Source organism: Phycodurus eques, chromosome 18 (genome assembly GCF_024500275.1).
Source record: "Phycodurus eques isolate BA_2022a chromosome 18, UOR_Pequ_1.1, whole genome shotgun sequence".
Classification (NCBI taxonomy): domain Eukaryota; kingdom Metazoa; phylum Chordata; class Actinopteri; order Syngnathiformes; family Syngnathidae; genus Phycodurus; species Phycodurus eques.
In genome coordinates, this window is record NC_084542.1 from 13,737,682 (window position 1) to 13,764,448 (window position 26,767).

General features: G+C 41.2%; 3 protein-coding genes across 4 annotated transcripts; 1 reads left to right on the forward strand and 2 right to left on the reverse strand.

Annotated features, from left to right (window-relative positions):
- Positions 1 to 355: 355 nt before the first annotated feature.
- On the reverse strand, positions 356 to 8,689 carry vps18 (VPS18 core subunit of CORVET and HOPS complexes). Of its 2 annotated transcripts, XM_061704882.1 has the most exons (10): positions 8,496 to 8,689; positions 8,096 to 8,370; positions 7,863 to 8,004; positions 7,576 to 7,667; positions 6,072 to 6,322; positions 4,852 to 5,205; positions 2,972 to 4,243; positions 2,437 to 2,646; positions 1,263 to 1,499; positions 356 to 1,190 (listed from the first exon to the last, which is right to left on the reverse strand). In XM_061704882.1, the coding sequence occupies exons 2-10, from the start codon at positions 8,196 to 8,198 to the stop codon at positions 900 to 902; spliced, it is 2,952 nt and encodes a 983-aa protein (XP_061560866.1). In that variant the 5' UTR covers positions 8,199 to 8,370; positions 8,496 to 8,689; the 3' UTR covers positions 356 to 899. The 2 variants fall into 2 exon arrangements, with proteins under 2 accessions (XP_061560866.1, XP_061560865.1); XM_061704881.1 differs by having other exon boundaries at positions 8,096 to 8,689.
- A 112-nt stretch (positions 8,690 to 8,801) lies between these two features.
- On the forward strand, positions 8,802 to 12,293 carry rhov (ras homolog family member V). Its single transcript, XM_061704911.1, has 3 exons — positions 8,802 to 9,097; positions 9,725 to 9,783; positions 10,811 to 12,293. Exons 1-3 carry the CDS (start codon positions 8,890 to 8,892, stop codon positions 11,255 to 11,257), a joined length of 714 nt encoding a protein of 237 aa, XP_061560895.1. The 5' UTR covers positions 8,802 to 8,889; the 3' UTR covers positions 11,258 to 12,293.
- An 11,862-nt stretch (positions 12,294 to 24,155) lies between these two features.
- On the reverse strand, positions 24,156 to 26,733 carry pigh (phosphatidylinositol glycan anchor biosynthesis, class H). Its single transcript, XM_061704494.1, has 4 exons — positions 26,028 to 26,733; positions 24,937 to 25,146; positions 24,777 to 24,860; positions 24,156 to 24,686 (listed from the first exon to the last, which is right to left on the reverse strand). The coding sequence occupies exons 1-4, from the start codon at positions 26,202 to 26,204 to the stop codon at positions 24,621 to 24,623; spliced, it is 537 nt and encodes a 178-aa protein (XP_061560478.1). The 5' UTR covers positions 26,205 to 26,733; the 3' UTR covers positions 24,156 to 24,620.
- Positions 26,734 to 26,767: the final 34 nt, after the last annotated feature.

The following is a 26,767-nucleotide window of genomic DNA, read 5'->3' on the forward strand; positions in this document are numbered from 1 at the left end:
TGTTACCGAGCTACGTTCTACGTCATCATGAGGGAACTCCGTATTTGGTATGGCCGAGTACAAAGGAATCCGTTACGTAATTATAAAACATGATGTCATAAACGTAAAACAAGAAGACGCGTAAGTGTGGCGAAATTGTTTTAGTAATGTGAAATAATAATTAGATAAACATAATTTAATATCACAATCATTATATATTTGGTATATAATGCAACAATTAGTTTTACAATGACTTGACACACAATTAGTATGGCTCAATAGATTTAATTTTTTTTTAAATATTTATTAATGAGTTATTACAACATACTTTTCTACAATCATGTAATATTTAATATAAAAAATAAAATCACGACAAGCTACCTTTTACCTCATTGTTTTATCAACTTGTAGACATTTTGATAATATACATTTGTTTTCAGTACTTCATACCTCAATTTTGCACATAAAATTTTTCATTTTATACACACGTTTTTACTTCTATATTTTTGCATGCTCATTTATTATTTAAACAAAAAATGTTATGAAAATGAAGGACAAGCCAAGAGCCACTGACAAAGTATTCATTTAATGTGGTTTATTCTTCTTCCATCGTTTTGTTAAGACAGAAATGGAACAGTAAATATTAACCATTAGACATTTAAGTGCAGGCTATGTACAAAAGAACATAATATGGCAATAATGCATATTTACTTCAAAATTTGGAACTTTTCATTGAGATGTGTGAATGTGTTGGGCACTGTAGCATGACTTTACATGTCATTCAGAAGTGAACAAATATTCTAAATTGGCTTCCAAAAGAAAAAGATGACACTATTCTCAGTAGTGGTCACGGGATCAGGAACTAACAGGCAACCGGGCAAATGTCTCAATCTGCTAAATCCAACCCAAGTCTGTCACTTTCACAACCAGCTAGATTTATCCTCCTCAAACTTCAGTGGATCGATGAAGGGCTTATCCACGGACCTGATCATCAGCTCACCGCAGTACACACACTCTGACGCGACTATGTCATCCAGATCAGATTTCATCTGCTCGTGACTGGCGGCACCCTTGCCGAGGTTGGCCGCGTCGCCCTCCTCGTTGGGTGGAGGCCGGTGTCGCGACTTGGACGCCTGCGCGGAGGCCGAGAGCTTCTTCTGCAGCTCGTCCAGGCGACTCTGCTTGTAGGCAGACAGGTGCGGAGTCACTTCCTATAGGGTGGAAAATGTCAAAATATATCATCCGAATAAATGCTCCTCCTGATCGTATGTTGTGCAGCATACCTGCAAGAGGCAGTCGGAGTGGAACATGTGTCCACACAAGAACAAATAAAAAGGCCTGTTGAGCAGCGGAAAGTCACAGGCCGAACACTTGTCCTGGGAGTCCAGCACGCCGTACTTGTTCCGCATTTCCTGGATATCCTCTCGGATGCGTTTGGCGCTCTCGGTGGCCTCCTCCATTTCCTGCTTCAGCTCCTCGATGTGCTTGTTGTACTCCTCCAGGGAGCTGCAGATGGCCTCCTGAAAGCCTCAAACAGACCATGAGGTAAGCTAACATTTTAAAGCAGTGTTTCCAAAACTGTATCGCGGCAAGGCACACATTTTATATAAAGACAAAAAAAATAAAAAATCTTATGGTGCATCACCAAACACAAAATATCACAAAAAAGAATATACAGGAGTTGTAGGAGTTGAATTTTTGAGACCAATACAGTAATTAATTAATTAGAATGTAAAGAATTAAACATAATTTGCTAGAATTTAATGGGAAATGTGTTGCTCCTTTCGGTGTGCGCACCTTACCCACCTGGGGGCAGTATAATACAGCCACACAGATATACATGGAGACGGTCACGCCTCAGTAAACCACTGTTATATTAGTTATTCTTTTTAGAGGATAACGAATATATGCCTGAGTATTGACATATTACTTGTCTTCATGTGTTGCTCGACCCTTTGTGTTAATGTTTGTTGCTGAACCGCAACACCATCGCTATTCTTTAGCTCAACACTTTCCTAAGGCAAAGCTATGTGGTTGTTTCAAGTATGTTTTTAAATTCATTGTTTTACGTTAAGTTTGACCGTAGACAAACTGAAAGTGGCAATAAACAGCTTCAAGCCTCTATTTTTGAAGAAATATCCACCACCTGCAAAAGTATTACTTGTTGTGAAGTGAGTTGAGTTCATTGCAGTGCTTGTATCTCAAATCTTTGCTCACAAGTGAAAGCCCCCCTCCCCCAAAATAAATTGTCCAAACAACAGCTCGTATCTTGAACAACTCATAAGTAAGGTCACTTGTATCTTAAAGCACCACTCTATGCTGTAAAAAAAAAACAAAAAAACAACAACAACAAAAAACATGAACACGATCGCTTGAAAAGAACGTAATATAGCCGGGGTGCAGATGGACAACACTTTACTCTAAAATGGCACAAAAACATTCATGGTGGAAACCAACCTTAAAGTGGTCGATGGTGACAAAGTCGGGAAAGAAAGGCAGGATGTCCTCGATCTTGAGCAGGTCGCAGCTGGACAAGCAGTTCATGGCCTTCTTCACGTCCTTCTCCTCCTGCACCACATGGCGGGCGATCTTCAACCACAGCTTCTTCCGCAGCTCCTCGTCATCCTCGGGCAGGTCTGCGCAACTCTTAGCCAAATCCACATCCACCTGTGGGAAAGGTGTTATGTGATGTAGTACGTAAAAACAAAAAATATATATATTTTTTTTCATGTTGATAAAATACTACAAATTTCATGGACGCCAACAACATTGCTTATGGAACTCTAGAGTTGTTCAACAAAGGAATCAAGTTATAACAATGAGATCAGGTCAAATTAAGTATATTTTGAATCCTGTTGAATTGATGAGAAAAAGATTATGTCATAACTTCGTCATCCCCCCAAAAATATTTCACTAAGGCAGCACAAATGTAAGTGACGTACTGTGTGAACGCCAAATATCTTAAACGGTACACTGTACTGACTTGACTTACTTGCAAGGCGAGATCCACCGCCTCCTCGTACAGTTCCATAATCCTGTACACCAGCACACAGGCGCGCAGGTAGCCGTGTTCGGCGCACAGCCTGAGCGCGTACTTCAGGTCGTAGTGGATCTCCGAGGCATACGTGCCCGCCTCCTGCAGGTAGAGCAGCAGCGAGTCGGGCTTGTACTTGGCGTATAGCGACAGCAGGTAGTTGTGGATGGCCTCCTCAGTGACGCGCAGTTCGTGCACGCAGAACTCCATGTAGCGCACAGTCTCATTGATCTGCTGGCTGCTTCCCATGTGGCTGTAGTTCATCAGCGCCGGGATGAGCTTCTTGGGGTCCAGGCGCTTGCCCATTTGGATCCAAGCGTCCACCACCCTCACAGGGATGTGCTGCATGAGCACCGGGGAGAACTTGTAGAAAAGCTTCTCGTCGCAGTGCTTGGAGAGCACGTCTAGGGCGGCGCAATAGTCGTCGTGCTGGCAGTAGTGCGACACCACCCTCTCGTAGTCCTGCATGACTACTGAGAAGTACACCATGTCGTCCACGTTGCCGTGACTGGCCAGAAGGTCGTAGATGGTGCTGCGGTTGTTGTAGAGGCACTCGCGGTGCTTGGAGGTGTTCAGGAAGTTGCGGAACTCGTCGCGGGTGTCCCGGAAGTGGGCGCCCGCCTTGCTGTCGTCCTTGTCCTCCAGCTTTCCCAGTCGGTTCAAGTAGAGCTCGGCTAGCCAGGTGACGAGCAAGGTGATTTGCGTCCTCTCGCTCGGCTTCAGATTGTACAGCTTCTTCAGCAAGAACTCCTTCAGGGCGTCTTCTTGCTTGGCCTCGATGAACTTGAGAGCGATCTCCTCGAAGTAGTTCTGAGTCAGGGCGTAGCACTTGGCGCTCTCCAGGTAGCGCTTGTTCTGGAAGCAGTGCTCGGCCTCCTTGGCCAGGACCATGTCCATGCACTCTGGACGCTCGCGGCAGTACTCCTTGGCCAGGTCGAACTTGTTCATGCTCATGTACATCTGCCACACGTCGCGGGACTCGCGCTGAATGTGGTAGCGGAACACGGCCCGCTCCGTGTAGATCCACACCAGGCCGCCCGACGGGTCCTTGATCATCCTCTTGAGGGGGCCGAACTTGTCCGGGAAGACGTCTTCGTAAACCACCTGGCCGTTCAGCGTGCAGATCGTCTTGACCCGGTCGTGCAGCAACAGCAGGAAGTGGAACTGGGTCAGCACGATGGAGATGGGCTTGTTGAACGACAAATCGATGTCGGCCGTGTACTCCCACACCTGATGGACACAACATGAAAGTAGTAGTCTTTTATGAATGAGCTAATATAGTGCAACATCTAAGGTTGTACTGACGATTGGGCCATGTATTTCATATACAAACATAGAGGACATCCATAAAGACCAGAAAAGCTGCCAAAATTTTGTTAATTAAAAAAAAAAGAAGACTTTAAAAAACGTTGCACAGTTTAGAATAAAACTAGTGTAAAAACAACACAAATTGTGGTTTTAAATCAAACTGGTTGAGAAGAGCATTGTGGCTCTCCTTTCCCACATGCGAGGGCATTAGAGTAAGTAAGTGTACTGTTAAAAAAAAAAAAAAAAAAAAACGCTATCGTGAAACACTAGCCATTGTAAAAAAAAAAATGCAATTTGAAGTAACAACTGAAAATAAGTAGAGGTAAAACCAAAACTTAACTTCAATGACAATTTTTTTTATAGTCTTACTGCTTCAGTGCGAGTCTGCTTACGTCACATACCATTGCACCTTCTTTCTCATCTCACATTCTTTTGAAGCCAAAGAAAACAACACAAAATACACATGCAGAGTCCTTTGAGGCACTATGCATTGAGAGGTTCAAACTGTGAGAGATGGCTGTAAATATTACCTGCACATCGCTCAGCAGGGAGTCAGGCCTGACGTAGTCCAGCTGCCCGTAGAGCACCCCGTTGCCCATCATCCAGGCAAAAGCCTTGGGAGAGGTACGGAGCTTGGACGTGTAGAAGGTGATCTCGCTGTAGCCCATGTTGGCTGGGAACTCCTGAAAGCTAGGAAGCAGGTCCTGGTTCTGCGTGAAGATGGAGCTGAAGCCCTGCTGCTCCGTGCCCTCGGCCACCTTGCCCACAAACTGGAAGAGTCGCTTGCGGGTGGTGGCGATGATGAAGTACTTGTTTTCCAGGCCACGCTCCACCTCTAGGCAGCACACCGGCGCCGGCCTTCCGTCTTCCTCCAGAGAGTGGACCTGGAAGAATATTACGGTCAACCCCTGCCATCGACCATTTCATAATCTTTGTAAACAACAGGCGTCAGGATACTTCCAGGTGTCAGGAAAGTGATGGACTACCTCTGACCTGAACGATCACAAAAAGTTATTTTGTTAGGGTTTGCGGAGCCAGATATAACCCTAAGGTTTTTGTTTTTTTCTTCAATTCCTTTCCATAAAAATCCAAATGAATCCAACAGAACGTGTGGTGTGTTCAGTGTACGTAATACAGTTCTATATTTTGCCATTTGAATATTTGTTGTTCCAACAGAGCGGAGATAATCTATGCCTGTGAGTAATGTTGTATGCTTTGTTTGTATGTGTTGCTAATCCATACGCCTTAAAGTAGTAGTTTTTATAATTCCCGTAAAACCTGTGCTAATTTCCGTTAGCTTGTCTGTAGGGTTTCACATTAGATGTTAGCATTAAACTATCCGTCTTTCAATAGACAAAATTATATGGTTTAATTTAACATATCGGTGTTCAAATAAAAACATTTATTTTCACTTTGTGTGTCAGTTTTACAGTAAATTCAGAAAGTCAAAGAACCAGCTTGAAGCAAGCATGCTTTGCCTCTTATTTGGAGAACTGTGAATACGAGTGAGAAAAGGCGCTAGGCATTACTTTAATCCTGTGTTTTAAAAAGTTTAAATGTGTTTAAAGCATGAGGGAGGGTTAAACCTAGATTACAAATGTTTCTGATATGGTCTCTATATATCATTGCGTTTCACCTGTCGCGGGTGGCTCTGGAATGTATCCCTCGCAATATAAGAGAGTTTACTGTATTTATTTACAACAATCTATTATGTACAGTATGTAGCGCAAACACACTCATGGAGACGCACTTGTCTGAAGTACTGGTCCGGGTTGGTGTTGAAGAGGCTCCCCTCGGTGGCGGAGATCTCGGCCTCGAAGATGATGCCTTGGCCAGTGCCGACCAGGATGGGTCCCGTGCTGGTCTCGTTGCATAGCAGCTTGTTCCAGCCCACGCTCTCCACTAGGTGGCCCCGCCAGCGAGACAGACTGCGCACCTTCTGCGTGTTCCTGTTCAGGTACAAACACTCACTGGTGCTCATGCTGATTAGCAAGTGAGAGCCTGAAAAGAGACAGAGAAAGTTTGCTCATTTCCTTCCCCATAGTCCACAGTATGTTAATATTGGTATTCATTTCTACCTATGAGTGTAAACCTTTATTTAATACTTAGTCACTTTAAATTTATTGTTTCAAACGTTTATGTAAATATACTACAAAGGAGTAGCAGGGCCACACTGGGGGGGGTAGCAGGAGAAAACGACAATATTAACCTCATCATGAAGGAAAAAAAAATCATGAATAAAATTGTACACCAAAAGTCTCAATTGTACCAGAAATTAGCAAAACTTTATGATGAGAAAAATATTGCAATGTTGCAAGAATAAAATAAAGAATACAGTTGGAATTTTACAATAAAAAGATGTAATTTTATGAGATTTTTCTTGTACCTTTTCTCAATTAAAGTTGTAATTTCTTAAATACTACAAGGGTCAGAACACCTTTTTTTCTTTTAAGAAAAAAGTTGTAATTTTAAGAGAAATCTGAAAGGTTTGAGGGACAAAATCTCAATTTTACAATAATAGAGAAATGTACTTTTACCAACTCAAAGAACGAGAAACTCAAAAAAGTGTAACTGTATGAGATTTTTATTTTTATTTTCAGAGAATAAAATCTGAATACTGCAAGAAAAAAGTCACACTTTTAAAAGACTAAATTGCATATTTTTGTGGGATTATTCAATCATCAACCAGAATTTTCTAAGCCAAAAATTAATTTTAGAAAAAATGATTTTTTTCTGTGATACAAGGTTGCATTATTACAAGAATGGTATTATAAGAAATCAGTTGTACTTTTACAAACTCAAAGAACAAGAATCTTAGAAATAGGGTAATTTTACAACCAAAAAAAGATAGGAGAATAAAAAAAACTAAGAGAAAAACATACTTCTGGCAGATTACATCGCATAATTTCTTGAGTTGATCTGATCATGAACCAGAAATGTTTTTAGCAAAAACTTATATTACCCAATTAATATAGCCTCAAACAGTTGCTTTTATGTGGAACAGCCATACTTCAAAAATCTAGCTTGATTCTCTTAATATTACAGTTTTATTCTTGAAACGTTTCAACTTAAAATATGTATTTTTTTCCCTGCTGGTCTCAGTTAATGAAAGGTCTTAAAACTTGTGTACATGTACATCCGGTGTTGGAAGGCCACACAAGTACGCTAACCTGCCCTAAAGAAAGAAAGCCAGTATACTGGCTATACGATGAAAAGTACACCATTTTATGGGGGTGGTCAAGTGATTTCCTTACCCGTGGGATCAAGGAAGAGTTTGTACACTTTACTATCGTCTTTCCTTCCAAGCTCAATCTGATTGGGCTGATCAGGTTTAGCCAAATCAATTCTGCAAAGACCCAAAAGAAACATGCAAACATTTCTATCAGCCTCTTTCATCTCCCAACAACTCCTCTGTAAAGACCCCAATAAACATCTATCACTGGACTCATCACAGCTTGTCTGACTTTTCAGCTAATCTAATCAGAAGGCAATGCACTCTCTAGCAGAGCATTTACAGTGGCTGTTTATGATTGCAATTTGCCTCAGCAGGGTGTCCTTCCCCAGACTCATGCATAGCTGATTGTTGCAGACAGCCAGATGATTGATCCTCTCGGGCGGCGTAAAATCGATCCTCTGCTTGTTGAAAATGGGCTTTTCCTCCTCGAGTCGCACATTGACGAAGCCTTGGGTGGAGGGGGAGACATTGGATTGATCAAACAGCATTACCACGGACTCGACACCTTCGAATCACTCCCGGTTGCTTCCCCGGCTTACCCGAGTGCGTTATCCCGATGTTGGCGCTCGCCAGGCGGCTGTGCTGCGACGCGCTTTGCCTGCTGTTTTGCGAGTCCTCGTACTCGTCCAGTATTGAAGCCATATTTATGCGAAACTCTATTCCAAATCAAGTCAGTGAAGGATAAAGCTCAACGACTACAACATGACTATGCAACTAACCCCCTAGTTAGCAGGCAGCTAGCTGCCTTAAACGGACTCACCGAGTCTTTCTTCTTTCGTCTATTTTCAAGCATAACATTAGCATATTTCAGACCCTAGTGAGATAGAATAATTTTACATTAAACAGTCGTATTTTCGAAAATAGTTCGCTTCGACAGCGGTATGAATGAGGAGTAGCTCCATAGCTAGCCAGCAGCTAGCTCCCATAAAAAGGACTCACCGAGGCACTTCCTAGTTTCATTAGTAGACGTGTAACATTAATAGAATAAGATATTGAAACATTAACTCGCCGTATAATAGCTAATTTCGAAGCTGACTAGACAGCGACGTAAAAGAGGAGCGTGTCAGGTGACAGCCTTCATGTGATTATAGTTGACGCAGTGCTCCTTCCCGACATTGGGGGTCGCTGTCGAAACGACCGACGAACCAGTTTCCGCGTTTTACTCGGTGGGCGTGGTTATTCAAATTACAAGCTGTCTGAGCTTACTTTAATATTTAAAAACAAAACAAAAAAACGCCCGTCCCTATCTCGTCGGACCGCAGAAGCCGGCAAAGACACCCGATGGTAAGAGTCGCGACCGGGAGGTGAGAAAGCAACGAGTCCGCAGCCCGACATGCCACCTCACATGGAGGAATACTTTGACCACGAGTCCCGCGTGCCCTCTGCTTACGGGCTGACCCGGGATGACGAGCTGGAGCCGGGCGTCATCAGCTGCATGTTGGTGGGCGACGGCGCCGTGGGCAAGACCAGCATGATCGTCAGCTACACCTCCAACGGATACCCGGTGGACTACAAGCAGACCGGCTTTGACGTCTTCTCCGGTAAGATCGTTTTCTTTATTCAAATGAACTCACTCATGTGGGAACTAGTGTGTATAACTACTTTTTTGTCATGATTTTTTTCCGCATACCATAAATTGATTTTATTTTTTGCTATGTATTTAATGAAGAAAAACAAAAATACAGTATAATGTGAATTAATTATACTTTTTAAATGCATTTAAACAAGCAATATAAAATATGTCAAACAGTAATGGAACATGTTACATGAGAGCTGTGGATGGAACAAATAAAATGATAAAAGTACTTTGATCAATAAAAAAATAAACTTTTGTATCCTTGATGTGCAATGTAAATGTAATTTAAGAATACAAAATCAACATTTATTTTTTAGTATTGGTCATAATTAATCAATTAATAAGTAACAAAATGTTAGCGAGTAACACCTTTTTTTTGTTCTACAAAAAATTATTTATTTTTTTGTGAGTCTGTTAAAGTCGACCAAGAAATGTTTCTATTGAGGAATAATAATAATAAAATAATCATCACACAAGACATTTGTTCTTATTTTCACAGGCACATGTAACATCCTTCAAGGAAAAACAATTATTTTCATTTACTGGTTTCATATTCTGCATAATTGTAAATGACGTCATTTGTTTCCAACAGGTCAGGTCCAAGTGGATGGATCCCCAGTCAGAGTTCAGCTGGTGGACACTGCAGGACAGGTAAGACGAAGACAAAATGTTACTTCAATATTTTTTCATAAAATAATGTTCTTTGTTTGTCTCAAAAAATTAATAAATGTCCTTACGGGATTTATCAGTAGTCAATATTCAGATTATTATGATAGTTATTAGTACATAAATGGTGAATATGATACCTTGTTCATACCTTTATAGTACCTGGTACTATGAATTTATATCGATATTGTTCACTTCATTTCCTGGGGTGTGTATCTCTCGTGACAATCTTGGACTCATCACGTCGCACTTTGCTGCTAACAATTTCCCCTTTGCGTGACAACAACAGCTACAGCGGTGGCGGCTGATGACTTTTGCACATTTTTAAGCTGCAGTGGTTCTCAAACTGGGGTCTGTGCACAAATTAGTCATAAAATTAAGTCGTATCATTTTTTTTTTTTTTAAAGTGCATAACTAAATTTGGGGAACTGCATAACAATAAAACAAACCTACTAAACCAATTAACTCATTCACTGCCATTGACGGCTGTCGAATTCAAATATCCATGTTAACATGGATGCCTGGCAGTGAATTAATTACGGAATGATAAGCTCGGATATGATATTACATACATCTGACAAAATGCTGTTGCTCGCCTCTTAACTGGAACACGTAAGAGGGAGCATTCCTCTTCTGGCCTCCCTCCACTGGCTGCCTGTGCACTTTAGAATCCACTTTAAGATTCTACTTGTCTTCAAATTTCTAAAAGCCCTCCCCCGCCTTACCTCGCTGAGCTGCTCCAGCCCTACACGCCTTCCTGTGGACTTTCACCACTTGCGTGGTGTTTGGAACGTATCCTATGCGATAAATGGAAACGGGGGTTCACTGTGCACAGTACATGGTAGTAATGTTGAATTTGGTTTATAAGGGATTATAAGGGGGTTCTTGTCATAAAACCTCCTCTGTAAGAAGTCCCTGGACCCAAACATTTTGAGAACCCCTGCTGTTGGTCATCTTTTGTTGTTGATGTTTGATGACAGTGCCACTGACTCACATCCTGGGTGCCTTTCAGGAGGAGTTTGATAAGTTTCGGTCCCTACCTTACTCACACACGGACGTCTTCCTGCTGTGCTTCAGCATGGTCAACCCCACCTCCTTCCACAACATCACCAAGAAGTGGGTGCCCGAGATCCGCGCCTGCAACTCCACCTCTCCGATCGTCCTGGTGGGCACGCAGTCGGACCTCCTGCTGGACGTCAACGTGCTCATCGGCTTGGATCGCAACAGCGTCAAGCCAGTGGCCAGCTCGCGGGCGCGAGGCTTGGCGGACAAGATCCGGGCGGCGGATTACGTGGAGTGCTCATCGCTCACGCAGAAGAACCTGAAGGAAGCGTTCGACGCCGCCATCTTTGCCGCCATCAAGAACAAGGCGCGGCAGGCCAAGAAAAGGCGGTCGTCGGACAGGCGCACCAAGGCCTTCTCCAGATGCAGCTGGAAGAAGTTCTTCTGCTTTGTCTGAGCTGACCGGGACTGTCGACCCTCTGGGTTGTGGACACAAATTCTTAATTTATGCGCAGCTTTGGTCTGTGAAAGATTCTGTGTGGAAGTGACTTTCAGGAAATAGAATCAGGAGAAGGTTTTGGAGTCCCATCGAGGACTGTAGTCTTGTTTACGAACACTCTAGGTCAGAATACGCAGCTACGTGAACCACTACGCTGCCAGTAGTTCGTCTGGGTAATCTGTTACATTGGCAAATGGGTAAATAAGTTACCTAGCTGCAAATTGATACTATCGCAAAAGCCCTGAAAACGCAGTATGGAACGTTGTTAGAGCATTTATTCAATATCCTGGATATCCATCTTTAAGATCCATGTACTAGTACGCTCGCTGTCCTCACTTGTAAGATAGTATGTAGTCACATTATAAATCTTCCTCTTTAGTCAGAAACCAGGTACTAGTAGGGCACCGATGTCAACTAGTGCACAGTTTTGTCTCACTAGCAACATGTCCTACTAGCATGCAAAAATGTCATAAAATTGTGGAAAAACATAAGACAGTCAGTTTACTCGTACTCTATTTCAAATATTGAATCATCTTACTAGTGAGGACAAAGAGCATATGAGTGATATTGAATAAATGCTCAAACGGCTTTCCATCGGTATTCGTTGTAGGTGTTTACATCTTAACTAAGTGTGGTTTCAGATGGACTAACCGTGAACAACGAAGTTGTATTCCTACGTTAGCGAGGTAACACAAATTTGTACGCAAGTCAGAAAGGTCTAAGCGTACACTGACGTATGCTAGTGCAGTAGTAAAGTCATAATTAAAGTAGATATATGCATGAAAAAACTTCTAGGATCATGCGAAGTTTGAAATGTGATCTTTTTTGGTAGTACAGGGAGTCCTCAGTTTATGACAGAGTTTCGTTACTACGGCTAGCCTGAATTTGTTCGTAAGTTGGAACGTGCCATAGTCTATCATTAACACAGAAGTTAGAATTACAGTAAATATTTACGTGAAAAAAAAACCAAAAAAAAAAACACTCCCAGCCCCAATGAAGTCCAATGAAAAACATTAAGTATGGCAGGAACTCAGCGTGCCTTCTTGCATGACCACATATTCGTACGCTACCAAGCAAACTCGTTCATCGCATGACATTTGAAACCTCGTATCTCGGCTACCGTCTTAAACCGCGAATCCCTTATGATTTCCATGCACCCCATGTAAATGTACCGATGTTCGGTCATTGTGTTGAACAGGGACAAGATGCAAATGACATTTACATGCTCGTGTGTATGTGTGGTGCGACAGAAGAGGGCGTGAAGCCCAGTTTCAGCACACGAGCATCAAAAAGCGCTGCTCTCCTGTTTTTGTTTTGAACGCATTACCCACCGCGTCGGGTTGCGGTGCATAAGGAGAAGTGCTACATTCTTGCCTGAGTGCTAATGGACGCTGCCCTGACTGGTTTTTGTGCCTTAATTACATGACGGTTACTTTTTGCAATGTTGCAAAAAGGAACGCATGTACTGCATTGCTAGTTTGAAGAACAGGAAAGCGGTTACAGGAGGGCAGTCAGCTTTGACTTTCAGCCCTCCCGATGACAATCAGCCTAGATCCTCTAGATCAGGGTTGTCAGACACGTTTTTTGTCTTTTTCCATTTACCAACACACTGCCACAAAATCTATCACTAACACAGTAGTAGAGTCATAATTCCAATATTTGTATTTTAAAAAAATCTAGGCCATAAATATAAAACTACACAAACCGCTTCATTGTGCACCATGTGAAACATAATATATCGGCACCTTCGCAAACTGATAAACCCCCTTGTACTACAAAAATAAATTGTTTTGGTATGCAATTAATTAGCTCCACAAAATAAATGAAATGAATCAATACGGAGCCAGTGCCATCTAGTGGAACAGGTGGGGCACAGACTCGCATGCCCCAAATACAAAAATAAGTCATATTTAGCTCTTTAGTATAATAACCTTACGTGTATATATCATTGATCAGAACTGGATGTTTATTATGCTTCTTGTGGAAGTGGCCTGAATGTATTCTGTTTGTTCAAACAATTGTTGACACAAAAGTGGATTTTCTATGCAAACTTTTTTTTGTATCACTTACATGCTAGTGTGCCTCGCTCTCCTCTAACCTGTGTGTCTTTTTATTTACATGTCGGAGCGACGTGACGCAAATAAATGAAGTGCAAATTACAGCCTCTGTGTAATGCATATTTTTAGACTGAACAATTCACAACCATCTGATAAGAGAAGCTGCTTTACATCCAGGGAAAACTTTTTCTTTTTGAAGGGGTGGGGGGGGGGGACCACAGGAACTGAGGGAGTGAGTTCTGCTCTCCATAGGGAGTCCGCATAATCTCCGTAGGCTTTCCTGCGCTGTCTCCCACCCCCCAAGCATGTGATAATTAACCTGGGCCCTCCAGTTGGGCCCTGGTGAGGGCGTGAGCCTTTCTAATGCGTGACCAAACCATGCTGGGACAGCTTTTTGTTATCGATTGTGTCACTTAGAAAAGTCTCAAAATGAGCTGGAGAAGCATCCACAAGCCGCGGTGATTGACGAAAATCCACAGTGAGAGATTCTGTGTGTTTGTGAGGCTGGAAAGGTGTGACGGGAAAAGTCATTAGAATAAAATATGGGAGGTTTCGCCCACAAATGATTAAAAAGTATGGAGGCAAGTACTTTTTTTTTAATTATTATTATTTTTATTCCAGTGCAGTGAACCCCGGGTTTATCGCGGGGATAAATTCCAACCCTGCCAAATTCTAATAATTAAAAAAAAAAAAACAGCCAACAGGCCTAAAAAATTGTGAAAAATCAAGCCACTTTCTCCGCTCTCGAACGCTGCGGGCGTGTCCACTGAAAGTGCTGAAACCCCGCCCCAGATCAACTGTCAATCAAATACAATATCTACGACCTGGAAAAATGGATGCTACCGCGTCTAGCTTTTTTCTTATGTCTACCCATAACTACATGTTTGAGCTGCAAAAATCAACTTCTGGTGATTGGAACATATCCCACCAGGTCGTCATAGGTCTTTTCCATGCCGCGACAATGAGGCTCTCTAAAGCGGCCACACCAGTGGACTATGTGAAGGGAAGATGCATTTTGGGGGGCTGTAGGCATAGCTAGCTAGCTAACGTCTCAATTTCGCCAGATGACTGACAACGGACTCCAAAGTGTGTCACACACCCAAAAGATTTGGAAAACTGAAATGGTGAAAAACAGTTGACTGCTATAGCTCCACAATTGAGTACTACACAGTTCTCAGTCGTTGGACCTTTAACTCGCTCATTTTAAAAAACAAATCCGCTCGGAGACGTGTTTTCCATTGGATTCCGGCTCTAGCAGTCATGGAAAGGTCACTGGGACAGAGACAGGTCAATAAAACATATTGGACCTGACAGCTCTCCAGAACATTTGCTGTGAACAGGTCAACCGAGGGGAGAGAAAAAACAACAATACGTCAGCGGTCTGTTCGTCATTAGAGCCGAGCATCCATCACTCGGTTACGAGGCAGCTCCTGTCTTTGAACGACTGCTACTACATAAGCCCCGAAATGAGATTCAAAGAGAAGCACTCGCAGACGTTTTTACTTATTTCGACCCTTCATCTCCATTCAAATTGTTTTATTTTCAGTGTAAACTGGTTTAGACAAATATTAATGTTGCACTTTCCTAAAAAGAAAACATTTAAGCTGTTTTATATTTTCAAATGTTTTTTTTAATATGATTGCATACATTCTTGTGTTTATTTGGGAATGGTTAATCCATTGGGAGAATTTACAGCTAGCAGTTGAATTTCTAGTATGTTTATATCTGCTCCTGTTGAACCAAAAGACAAGCACAGTTATGTTTGATATTTGTTGCCTTCCTGTACCCAATTCGAACCAGACCATGACCTTAAAAGCAAGGTATGGACCAAACCATGATCGTTATTCATTTTTTCGTGATGCATTTGTTATTCACACCACTGTTCAACAGCTCATTTTGAAGACCCGTTTATGTTAGCAAACATGCTTCCATAACTTATCTGTCCAGTTGATCATTTTGGACTTGACAAGAACTGTTCTCCACATGGAACGTTTTGCCCAGAGGACACTTTGAAGTGTGGAAGCTGCTAATGATAAGGTGGATTATGTGAGGGATGGTCAGGGTTTACGTGAGGGTCAGCGCTGTGCTGAACCTCGGAGGGTCAAGACCAGCCATCAGACTCCTCTCCACAAATGCACTTCTTATTATTTATGAGGCTTTTTTTTCCCCCACTAAAGCCATTTTACAGTTTTCCGTGCAAAACACAGATGCTTTGCCAAACATCAAAAGAGGACAAGTGTCACCTTCTGAATGATGTGTTTGTGCAAGCGACCTTGTGCAAGGGCCTTGTTGTTGTCGGACCAGTTTTAGGTTCTCAGAGACCCAGCTCAACTCTCTCTCGTTCTCATGGCTTAGTCATCGATTTCACTCACAAGGGGCTGGTTCTTTACCCAGCGTTTTCCAGGGTTTGCGTCAGGAGCAGTTCACCGAGTTTCCCTCTGGCGGTTGGCCAGTTTCACTTAAGTCAAAAGCTTGGCAGACGTCCCTGGAAATCAGCAGGTGCACCAACCATTTATGGCAATTTCAAGGATTTTGTGCAACCAGAGACAACATTTTCTTATATTTATCAGTTTGTAGCATATTCTTTTCACCATTGCCTGTTTTCTTCTCCTTCATCCGCCGTTGCTTTTGTGGCGTGTCTGTTTTTGCAAACAATTGTGAGGTTTGTCGTCTTTTGATGACGTACAGTATCCTTCTTTCCTTCCCTCGTTCTTTCCATTTTTCTTTGCATCTTTGCTTTCGTTTCTTCGTTCCTTCCTTCCTAACTGTGTCCCTTCTTCCATCTTTCCTTCCTTTCACAGCATTCTTCCTTCCATTCTCCCTTGCTTCTTTCCTTCCCCTTATACCATCCTTCCTTCCTATCATCTATAAGTTTCACCTACTTTGGGCCCACCTTGTATATACATAAATGATATGATGGAGCCACTGTTACTTCTATTGTTTAATGACTTCTCATTTTATTCCTTTCCGGCTTTTGTTTTGCAGGTATGTTGGTGTTCCCATAATTTCTCAAAAGCAAACTGTCAGTTTCGGTGTTCAGTCGCTGAGAAGCACCCGAAGGCAGCAACCTTTTTTTTTTTTTTTTATATATAAACTTTCCCCTTTGTCATCCGAGTCACTCACAATTGAGTAATGCACGTCTTTTATTTGGAGGTGTGAAGTACAACTGAGCCATTCAAAGGCACCATTGCTAACTGAACGTCATCTATGACAAGCTTATACTTCACCTGCAGCCATCAAAGAGGTAAACGAAGGAGGACAGTCAATGACTGCATCAAAGTTCGCAGCCTCCTTTGACCGAAACACGCCAGCAAATTTCAATTCTCAGTATTGAAACCTCATTTCTGTTGTTTTCTACCAGCTACATTATAAGAACCAACCTTAGGCATGATGATTAAATCATATTGGTCTATGTTGTTTACTGGACCAGTATTTGCGGTAAAATGACAGTGCTCAAAGACAAGTTAGTTAGTTGGTAGAGTTTGTCTGTCATGCCAAAAGTCCCGTCTGTCTTTTCCGCCGTGTGCCATAGTCTTGATGAACCAGGAAGTTGCCTACTACACTAACAAATTGACGGACAAACAAACAAATACTGTATGATGCTACTGTCTTATCCATTTACTCTTAACGTCATTGTCCATGAACCAGGAAGTATCCTGCTAGCTAACAACTGGAAAGCTAAACAAACACAAACATGTTACTACGCAATTTTAACTTTTCTTTTTATTCGCAGAATATATTTTTCTCTTTTTGATAGTTGAGTTATAGTTGAGCCATCTTACATCATTGTCTATGGACCAGGAAGTACCCTGCTATCTGACAAATGGACAGCTAAAAAAGAAAACTACAAATGTATCTACACATTTTTTACCACTTTTAAAAGTGCAATTTATTTCAGTTACACTACAACCAAGAATGCCCCAACGAGTCCCATCGGTTTATTCCGCATTCTGTTATTTTCCTAAAACCAGCAAGTACCCAGTTAGCTAAAAAAAAAAAAAAAAAAAGGGGGGGGGGGGGGGGGGAACGTTAATCGAGCACAAATGTCACTACACATTTGTTTCACTTTTAGTTAATGAAATAGATTTTGTGTTGCCATTTGAGTCACAATGGAAGCATTGGCCCACACCCCAAATGAAAAGAAATTTCACAGTTCAGCCATCTAACATCAGCATGTACATATTGCCATATATATTTATACATACATGTCTTAAGTAATGTTTTAGCCACTTGAAAAGATGTTATCAACACGCTTGCAGGAAACATCAGCCATTCTCTTGGAGATTAACGACTCTATTACTTTGGAGAGTAGAGAATACAGTGATCAAGGACAGCGACCTTAACACCTTTGCTCTGAATGTATATAAAAAAAAATAAAAAAAAGTCCCGAATGGCTCATTTTGAACAAAAGAAAGACTTGCCGAAAATATATTGGTTGAGAAGCAGGAGCTGACGTGCTGGGATTGATTTACATTATCAAGTGTGAGATACACAAAGGTTGTGGATTAACAAGCAAAGGAGCGTCTCTTCTCAAGCTACAATAAACACAAAGAACCGATTAGATTTTTGTAAGACGCAATACAAGCAGCGTGTTTTGAATCAAAGATGAAACCGTTGTATTCCATTTTAGCACATTAATAATCAAAATGTTCTGACATCCTAATTAATCAATCATAACCTGTGGGTGAGGAGGATAAATCGAGTGGATATCGTAATTTGTACAAGTTGTACAGAGAAGATCGCAATCATAGTCGCCACTTCTAAAGAGACAGACTTGGAACCAATCCTACATCGTCCGGTTTGTGGAATATATTTTCTCACAGGATGTCTATACAGTTGCCCGGGTTGTCTTTAAGTAATTTGGCCAAGCATAATGGCTCGCCTGCGAGCTAACGTCAGCCTCTAAAGCGTGCTATCCATTTCACCGTCAAAAGAGCACGCCTGTCCTATTAATCCGAGCAACAGAAAAGTCAATTACACGTTACATAGCCAGCCCCACAATGATTATGTTCACTACTGTATGACTGAATTCCCACAACGTAATTTTTGTAATCAATTTACCTGTATGCACTTTCTTACTGACTAACTTGCGTATCATCTCCATAAAAATGAAATGAGATGCCATGTTTTTGGAGCACTGCCCCAAGATGATGAAGATATTAGGAAAATAAAAGAGGCCCAAGATTGGAACCTTGAGGCACTATAGACCTCAGAGGCCAATCAGTAATACTGCACTATTGCACCAGTTATATTGCTCTCTCTCTCTCATATATATACGCACAGTATATACTTTGTACATTTGTGTATATGTCCAAAATGCATATATTATTATTGTGATCTTTTTTGCAAAAGTACAAGAGTGACTCCAACTACCAGAGAATTTTTCTTGTTTTACCATACTTGGTCAATAAAGATGATTCCTGATAATACTCATGATTCAGTGGTGATTTGTGACAGTTATGTTTTGTTTTTCCAGATGGCAAAAGGTTGATTGAGGCGTGTCCACGTCTGGGAATCAAGGGCGTGAGGTGTTCTCACAGTGGTGGCATCAGCGGGGGAGGGTGGGTGTGGGTGGGGGTGGGGGGGTAATCGTCCATGAAGACTATCATCGTGGATGTTACACGACGTGAACTACATCAGCCAGTCAACATAAGCAGCCGATGCCATGTGACGGGTTCCAAGTAAATGAGGTGTCTGGACTTGCGCTCGTGTCGAGTGACTGTTGCTGCGTCGTCCGCTTTACTCACAACACAGTAAATCATGTCATTCAGCCAGTTTGTGTCATCCTCACAAGTGTGTCCATGTTTGGATGAGTGGGGAGCGGTATCGATACCGATCTGGATGATGCCATGTTTTTAGCTTTTAGGCTGCATTGCATCCAACTGGGAGCTGTGCCCTGTCAACTACAACCACAATAATAATACAATTTTTTTTTGACAAAAACTCATCCATGGATTGCTATAATATGCTATGATGACCTTTTGATACATTTTTCTATCATATACTAGATGCAGGTGTACCTGAACCTGTGACTGGTGTCAAAAATGCTTAACTGATACAGACCATTATCTACTATTGACTGATTTGCAATGAAAATAAGAATAGACTGCACTGTGATAGCCTCGTCAAAAAGTGTGCTAATATGTAAAATACTTAGTGAGTATTACATGAGGTGTAAAAAGTGCAGCAATTCCCTTAGGGAAGTAATAAATACATAAATCAGCACTTATGTTTCACAGAACAGTGCAGCATTTGAATAAACTTGACGATACATTATGCTGGAGGTGAAATGGTTAGGTGTGACGTTTATATAAAAAAAATTAATTATTAGGCATACAACATAATGGATTTTATGTAACTAAACAATGTCGTATCCCAGCATTCCCCCTGTGAAGAAGCCATTAAGTGTACTTTTCTGAGATATGACTGCGTGATGTTAGAATGTCCATCGATTGGTATGAGTTTAAAACAACGATGTATGACTCAACCTTTCTGAGTCATTTTAATTGATACTGCTAAGGCACACCTTATTGGTGTCATACAAATGGGACATGGCTTTTCATCATCATCATCATCATCATCATCTGAAATACAGCAGGAACATGCGTAGGAAGCTTGCGTTATCTGGCGCCTGACTGTGTTCAGGCATGATGGAAGATGTGACATCACCAGCTTTCTAAAAGCTCGAGGTGAGACAAAGCAGCACGCAAGGGCTAAGCTATGTATTATAACTTTATAGCTCATGAACAACTGTATTTAGACAATTTTTTTGGTCGTAAGGGCTCCACTGTGTCCCTCCTCCACCAACGACCAGCGGAACCGGTTAGTCTTCTTGCATCTGATCTGCTGCCAGCTGGTCTGACGGGTAGCGTTTCGCTTTCCTCACGTCTCGCAGGTGACACTGCGAGGGGAGCGGCAATCCCCCTCGTCTAGCCCCACCCCCAGCTGGTCGGCGCCTTATTCCACTTGTTGGCCAAAGCTGCATTTCGAAATGATCATGCAAAAAATTTTCCCCCTGCAATATCGTGGGTCACCCCTCGCTGTATCGTAAATTTTTAAGCGATAGTTTATAGGTTTTTACAATATAATTTAGAGTAGTGTGCCTTCAGTGTATTACCACTGAGGTCTGCTGGTAGACATGCAGCGTAATAGAAAAGGCAGCAGCTAAACTAAACTCCAGTAATAGTTGTTGTATCCACAGAGCAGATAGAATATAGGTCTGACTATTGTTGTCTGCTCTATTTGTATGTGTTGTTGCTCCATGGGTGTTAAAATGACTTAGCTTCTATGGTCATTTCTGTTAGCCCGTCTATGGCGTTTCACATTACTATATTAGCATTGCGCTAGCGGACTTTCATTAGACACAATTATATGGTTTGGTTGAACATTCTGGTGTTTAAATATACAATGTTTGATTCTCTTCCCATGTGAGTTTAACAATAAACTAACTGGGCATGCCAACAGCTTGAAGTAGGCATGCTTTGCATCTTATTTGGAAAACTATGGGAGCGACTGAGAATACATTGTGAGGAATATTTAAAAAATAAAAATAAAAAGTTAAACTGTGTTTTAATAATATTAAATGTGTTTAAGGAGTTTTAATTAGGCTCCCTCAAATATTTTCGCCGTCTGGAACATATCCCTCGCAAATCACGATAAACGGGTTCACCGTATATGTTTTGCAAGTCTATCAAGGGTTGTGTTCCTTATACTGCTAACAGAAAATGTTGCACATTTAGCAGTGCATCATAATCATATAGTGTATTTCATAGCATCTGGCACTTGCTATGACATGCTGTTTACCATACAAATATTGACTGTAATTAGGACTTTACTACTGCATGAGCTTAGTTTAGCGATAGACTCGGTGCATTCAGACTTTGTAAAACATTTGGGTGATGTCGCTTCTGTAGGAACAGAACTCCGTCCTACATTGAGGACCCCGGTGTTAATTTAAAGGAGACATTCTGCAATTTTGTATTTTAAAACAGTTCCCAGTTGTCTTAAAACATGCCTCGGACATGTTTTTCCATCAATGATAAAAAAAAAAAATGACAGCACACTTTTCACCCGCTCTCCATTTTGAGGGGGTTGTACTATCTGATGCAAATGAGCCACCGCTTACCCCACAATAACATCAAGTGGGAAACACCGGCTACTAATAGCCCAAAATGTAAAGAAAAAAACAAACAAAAAAGGCAGACGTTACTGTATTGGAGCTTTTACTGACCTAATAAAGTGGCCCGTGAGTGTCACTCAACACTGTGTGACACATCCCATCTTTGTACACAAAGGTGGAACAATTACTTCTTGTCCATCAGTCAGCAGATGACGTCGCCACAATGCCAACGGTCCCATGTCAGGACCGGTTCTACCATGCCACCTGACGGACCTGTGTGAATCGTGTGCGTGTGTTTGAACGGGCCAAACAATCCCTCCGTATTGGTCCATTTTCAGATTCAAATCCAAACTGACATCAAGTTACACCTGCTTTCATGGATCGTTAAAAAGCGGACACGTTTAAACAAAAACCATGACTCGCTCTTCCTCCGGCAACAATACGGATGACACTTAACAACATTCAAAAGGGATTGTGTCGTGTCAACAATGTGTGTGTATACATTTACAGCTTGTATAAACAACAAAAGGCTCGTACAGTGGAGCCTTTTGGATGCTGGTAGACCTCTGATTTGCTTGAAATTGGGAACAAAAAAAATATTCATAAGAAACAATGGACCTACAAATGGCTCATTCCAACCATCATAAAACAGGCATTGAATGATCACTGTTCAGTGAAAAAGTTATAGCTTCAACAGTTTAAATTATTATGCTATAAAACACACAATGGAATTTGTTGGTGGATTGGGTCCATCTGAAAAGCTCGGTAGAGGCCGTTTGTATTCAGTCGGCAAGTTTGACATACTGCCAAAAGTATTTTGCTAGTGGTGACGCCCACTAGCCAGCGTCTGAGCTGCATTGTGTTTGCTTACGGACTTTATGTTTGGCCAGAGGGCGAGGCAGTTACACTCGCTTTCCTTTACCTAAAACATTTCATTTGGTAATGCCTCTGTGCCAAACTGAAAAATCTGTGTAAGTGCTCTGTTACACCCCCCTTAAAACATTCAACAACAAAGAAACATTTTAAACAATGGCAGTGCACTTAATTACTTCACATTCTTCAGTGGACATTTTTGAAATGTTGGGGGGGGGGGGGGGGGGGGAAGCTAATTTGTTGAGACACACTAGATTGTTTTGATTTTTATTCAGAACTAATTTACTACTGTTGTTTTTTTTTGTATTCACTACAAAATGTGAAATTTTGTGATTTTGTATTTTATCCATGTATGACTGAACTATATGAAGCACTTTGTAAGCCCTCTCTGTGAAAAGAGATATATAAATATATATATATCAGTACAAAATGTCAGTACATTTATATAAATAAATGTACTGACATAACTTTCTGTGTTGTTGACTTCTTGCCATCTTCTCCTAAAATCCCTTGCTATCGCTTGGGCACGAAAAGAAAAATCTGATTCTCAAATAAACTGGTTTTCACATTCAGAGATTCTTAGATTAGTGTTTAAACACTGTAATCTGTCACTGCTTTCTATTAATTTGGGGTCCTACGGGTGTTACGGGGTCACCACACAGGTCGGTGGAGAGTCAAACAACCCCTCACAGAGATTTCACACATCCAACGGGTGGGGACCCACGCTGTTCGAGGTCCAGCAACGGGTTGAGGAGATACCAAGGACTTTAAAAAAACAAATCAAGTTAAGAAAAGTACTGTGAAGGAGAAAATACAAGGGGGATGAAAAAGGAGTAATGAACAGTCTACACCTCTGCCTAGAGAAATATTCACACCGACGTGACCTATAATTTACACCTAGGGTTGCCCCCTTTAGATGGAAGCCCTGAGGCCCACCCTGGTCCCCGGCTGCTTCGCACCTCTGAGGGGGGGGAACTATTACGCTGTCAGGGGCCGCACTTTACGGGGCCATAATGCTTCTCGCTGTTAAAAATCACACCCTCTCGCTTGTTTTGTCAGCTTCAGGCGCAACAGGTTCAAACAGGGGTCCGATTCAGGGAGCTGCAAGTGGCGGGAGCGAGAATAAGAGGCGGGGGTGGAAAACAACAAGGCAGGGGTGGAGACTGCGCCGAAACACTAAAAACGGACTTTATATGCTTCATGTTTAATATGAGCATTATGGTAAATACAGAGGTTCCTTGATTTACAAGTTTAATTTGTTCCGCGAACAAACTCGTAACTCAATTTGCTTGTACAACGGTCCCCCGGTATTTGCAGAGGATAGGGACCGGACCACGAACAGCAAATATCTGCACACAATTGACGCCAATTATAATTGGAGCAGCGGCATAACTAAACTTCGCTCATAAGTCATCTTTTGGCATCACCAAAATGCAAATAAAAATAGACCAGATGACGGCGGCTAACTTGTAAAGCTTGTAACTCAGGGCACTCGTAAGTCAAGGTACCACTGCACTGGTTATGAGCGGCTTGATTTCTGCATAATAAAACATCCAAATACATAATAGAACACCCACTTTATAAAATTTCAATAAAAATGTAATATTGTGGACAAAGAATATATTGCCCCTTAACATGTTCAAATTTTAAGAATAAATTTTTATGAATGACATCCAAGCGTGACTCTGTGACTCATTGAAAGACTTCAAATTAGCGTGGTGCAGTGCTGCCCCCTACTGAAGAGATACGTGCATAACAATTCAGACCTCGTAAATGAACAAATGCATAGATGCAAGATTTTCTTTCATGTATTTACAAAAAATTTAATAATTGTCATGAAAATACATGTGGTGAAAAATAGAAAAAATCTATAATTATAATTCAGTTCATTATAGAAAATCAACTAAAAGGTGATTTATAGATATTCACACTAAAATGTACAAGTTAGTAGATAATGTATTTAAAAAGGCAAATAATGAGAATTTTAAATAAAATATTCTACTACAACAACAAATTACTTATACTCACTGGACAGTTTATTAGTTACACCGGTACAGTGTAAACTTTCAATTCATAATATCTATAAGGGCAGGTTTATTTTTGTATCACATGTGCAGGGGTATGTATTGTGTGAGTGTATTTATGAAGTTAGTAACAGGGAGGAAAAACATGGAAAAATAGCTCCTCTTATTATTATTAAATTGTTAAAAAAATGTTTTAATAAATATAGAAAGTAAAGGACCTGGCCTGGCTGTGTGCGCACTGTCAGCACTTAAGACAGAATCTCCTGACAGCTTCTGTACACTTTAACCAAGCAGTTGAGCCTTGGCTTTGAGCTCTGGAAGACAAACATAATACAAAATCAAATAAAATAAAAAATACTGGATAATTTTGCATGATAATTGGTTATAGGCAGGTATATTCTCACTTGAAACAAAGGCACAACGCGTGACACGTCATCAGGAGCTGAGGGGTCCTTCAGCAGTATGCAAAGGTAGTAGATGATTTGATGCTGCAATTAAACAAACGTTTTCCTCTTTGCGCTGTTTAAGAAGCACAACTGTGACAAAAACAATCCTTTTTATCACCATGTAAATGGTTTCGTTGATGGCCACATCCTTGACTTGGCTCATCTCAATGAAGGTGCTCGTCTCCCGTCCCGAGGCGTAGCTGGAGGATACCTGGATCCCCACCGAGCCGATGATGAGCACCGACTCGTGGTCCACCTTCACCAAGTGGATGTGCAGCATCATTCCCACCAGGGTGAGCAAGATGGCACCAGTGAGCACGGCTGTGTTCTACATGTAGAGAGGGAAGATGACGGGTAGATTGATTCTAATTTTCATACAGACCACCATATGGATATCGAGCGGTACCAGTGTAATGAGATTTAAACATATTTTCAGTTCATATGTGTTCCCCCCCTGAAAATTGAGAAAATCTGCAAGTAATTGATATGCCCCTCAAAAAGGCTTTTCATTGCCTATAGATGTCGCAAGATGACGATAAAGCAAGTTTTCTATTAACTTCAACATAGTTCCTTGGCACCAAAATGCCACAAAATGGTGCCAAAGCAATACTTTTAGACAGGCCTTCGGCCTGAGCACTACATTGATTGGGTGAATTTTTTTCAGAGAACAAAGGTGAATAGGATAAAAATAATAATGGTAATAATAATCTGTGAAAAAGGTGAAATTAAAAATATGCAGAAGAACACTGCATTAGTAAATACTACTTCAAACGCATGGCTTTATGTTGAGTTACTCTCACTTCATTTCATTAATATATTTTTTTGGGGTCAAAACTAGAAAGGATGTGCACTGAAGATCATACATTTTGCATTTAATAAGAGAGTGTGAACTTTTCGAACAAAAAATAATAAAAATTCCAAATGAGTTGTTCAGGTCATAGGTATACATTGGAAAAGATTTAGAAATAATGCATGTCTCACTTCTGTCTCTCTGGACTTAGCATCTAACCAGAGGTGTGTAGACTTTTTATAGCCACTGTAGCTGTTGTACTAGTGTAGGTGTACCTAATATTATGACTTCTGAATGTAACACTCCACAACAAGCACGACATACGAGTTCGGGTTTTTTCAAACTTGGTAAGTTAGGTAGTTACTGAAGACGTCATTTTGTGTTTTTATGTTCATAATGAATATTACTTGACTACTTACCTCTGTGAAGAAGAACACCGTATAAGCAACTAGCCAAACGGAGCAGGTGTACGCCATCACCTTGCCAATGGACACTTTGGGGGTGCTGACAGTAAACTCCCGGCAAAAGCTGCAGTGCTTTTGACACTCCAGAGTTATTGATTTGCCATTAATGTCCGTGTAGACTTCATCTTCCATTTTCGGCACCAAAAAAATAATATCAGTTAGCACTGAAGCTAGGCTGTTAGCATCAAGCTACAATTAGCAGCCAAGGTCAGCAGCAGTACACAAATGTTTCTTTTTTTATCGCTTCAGTGGTTTGGAAAAAGCGAAAACAGATTTTAAGTTTGTTAATAAATAAGGCTAGTTTTTAAATACAAAAGCGGGACGACGTTATAACATTAAGTAGTCTAAGAATCAAGCAAACTGCAGTTAGTAACGGCTTGGCAAGCATTGGATGCTTGTTATGCTCACCGGGGTGTCCAGATAGATGCAACTGTGGGTCAAAATGATACAATTAAGTGACTATTTGTTGATTAATAGTGCCAAGCAGGTATTATACAACAATTAAGTTAAAATGAACATGTAATGAATCGAGACTTATGGGAGACAGACGACACGGTGCATTACTAGATAAAAGTAACAATTACTTTGGTGTATACAAGATAAAAGCAACAATTACTTTGGTGTACGCCGGACGATGTAAGAAGCGAACACTGTTGTTAGCTAGAAACGCAAAGCATTATGGGATGTTCAAAAGG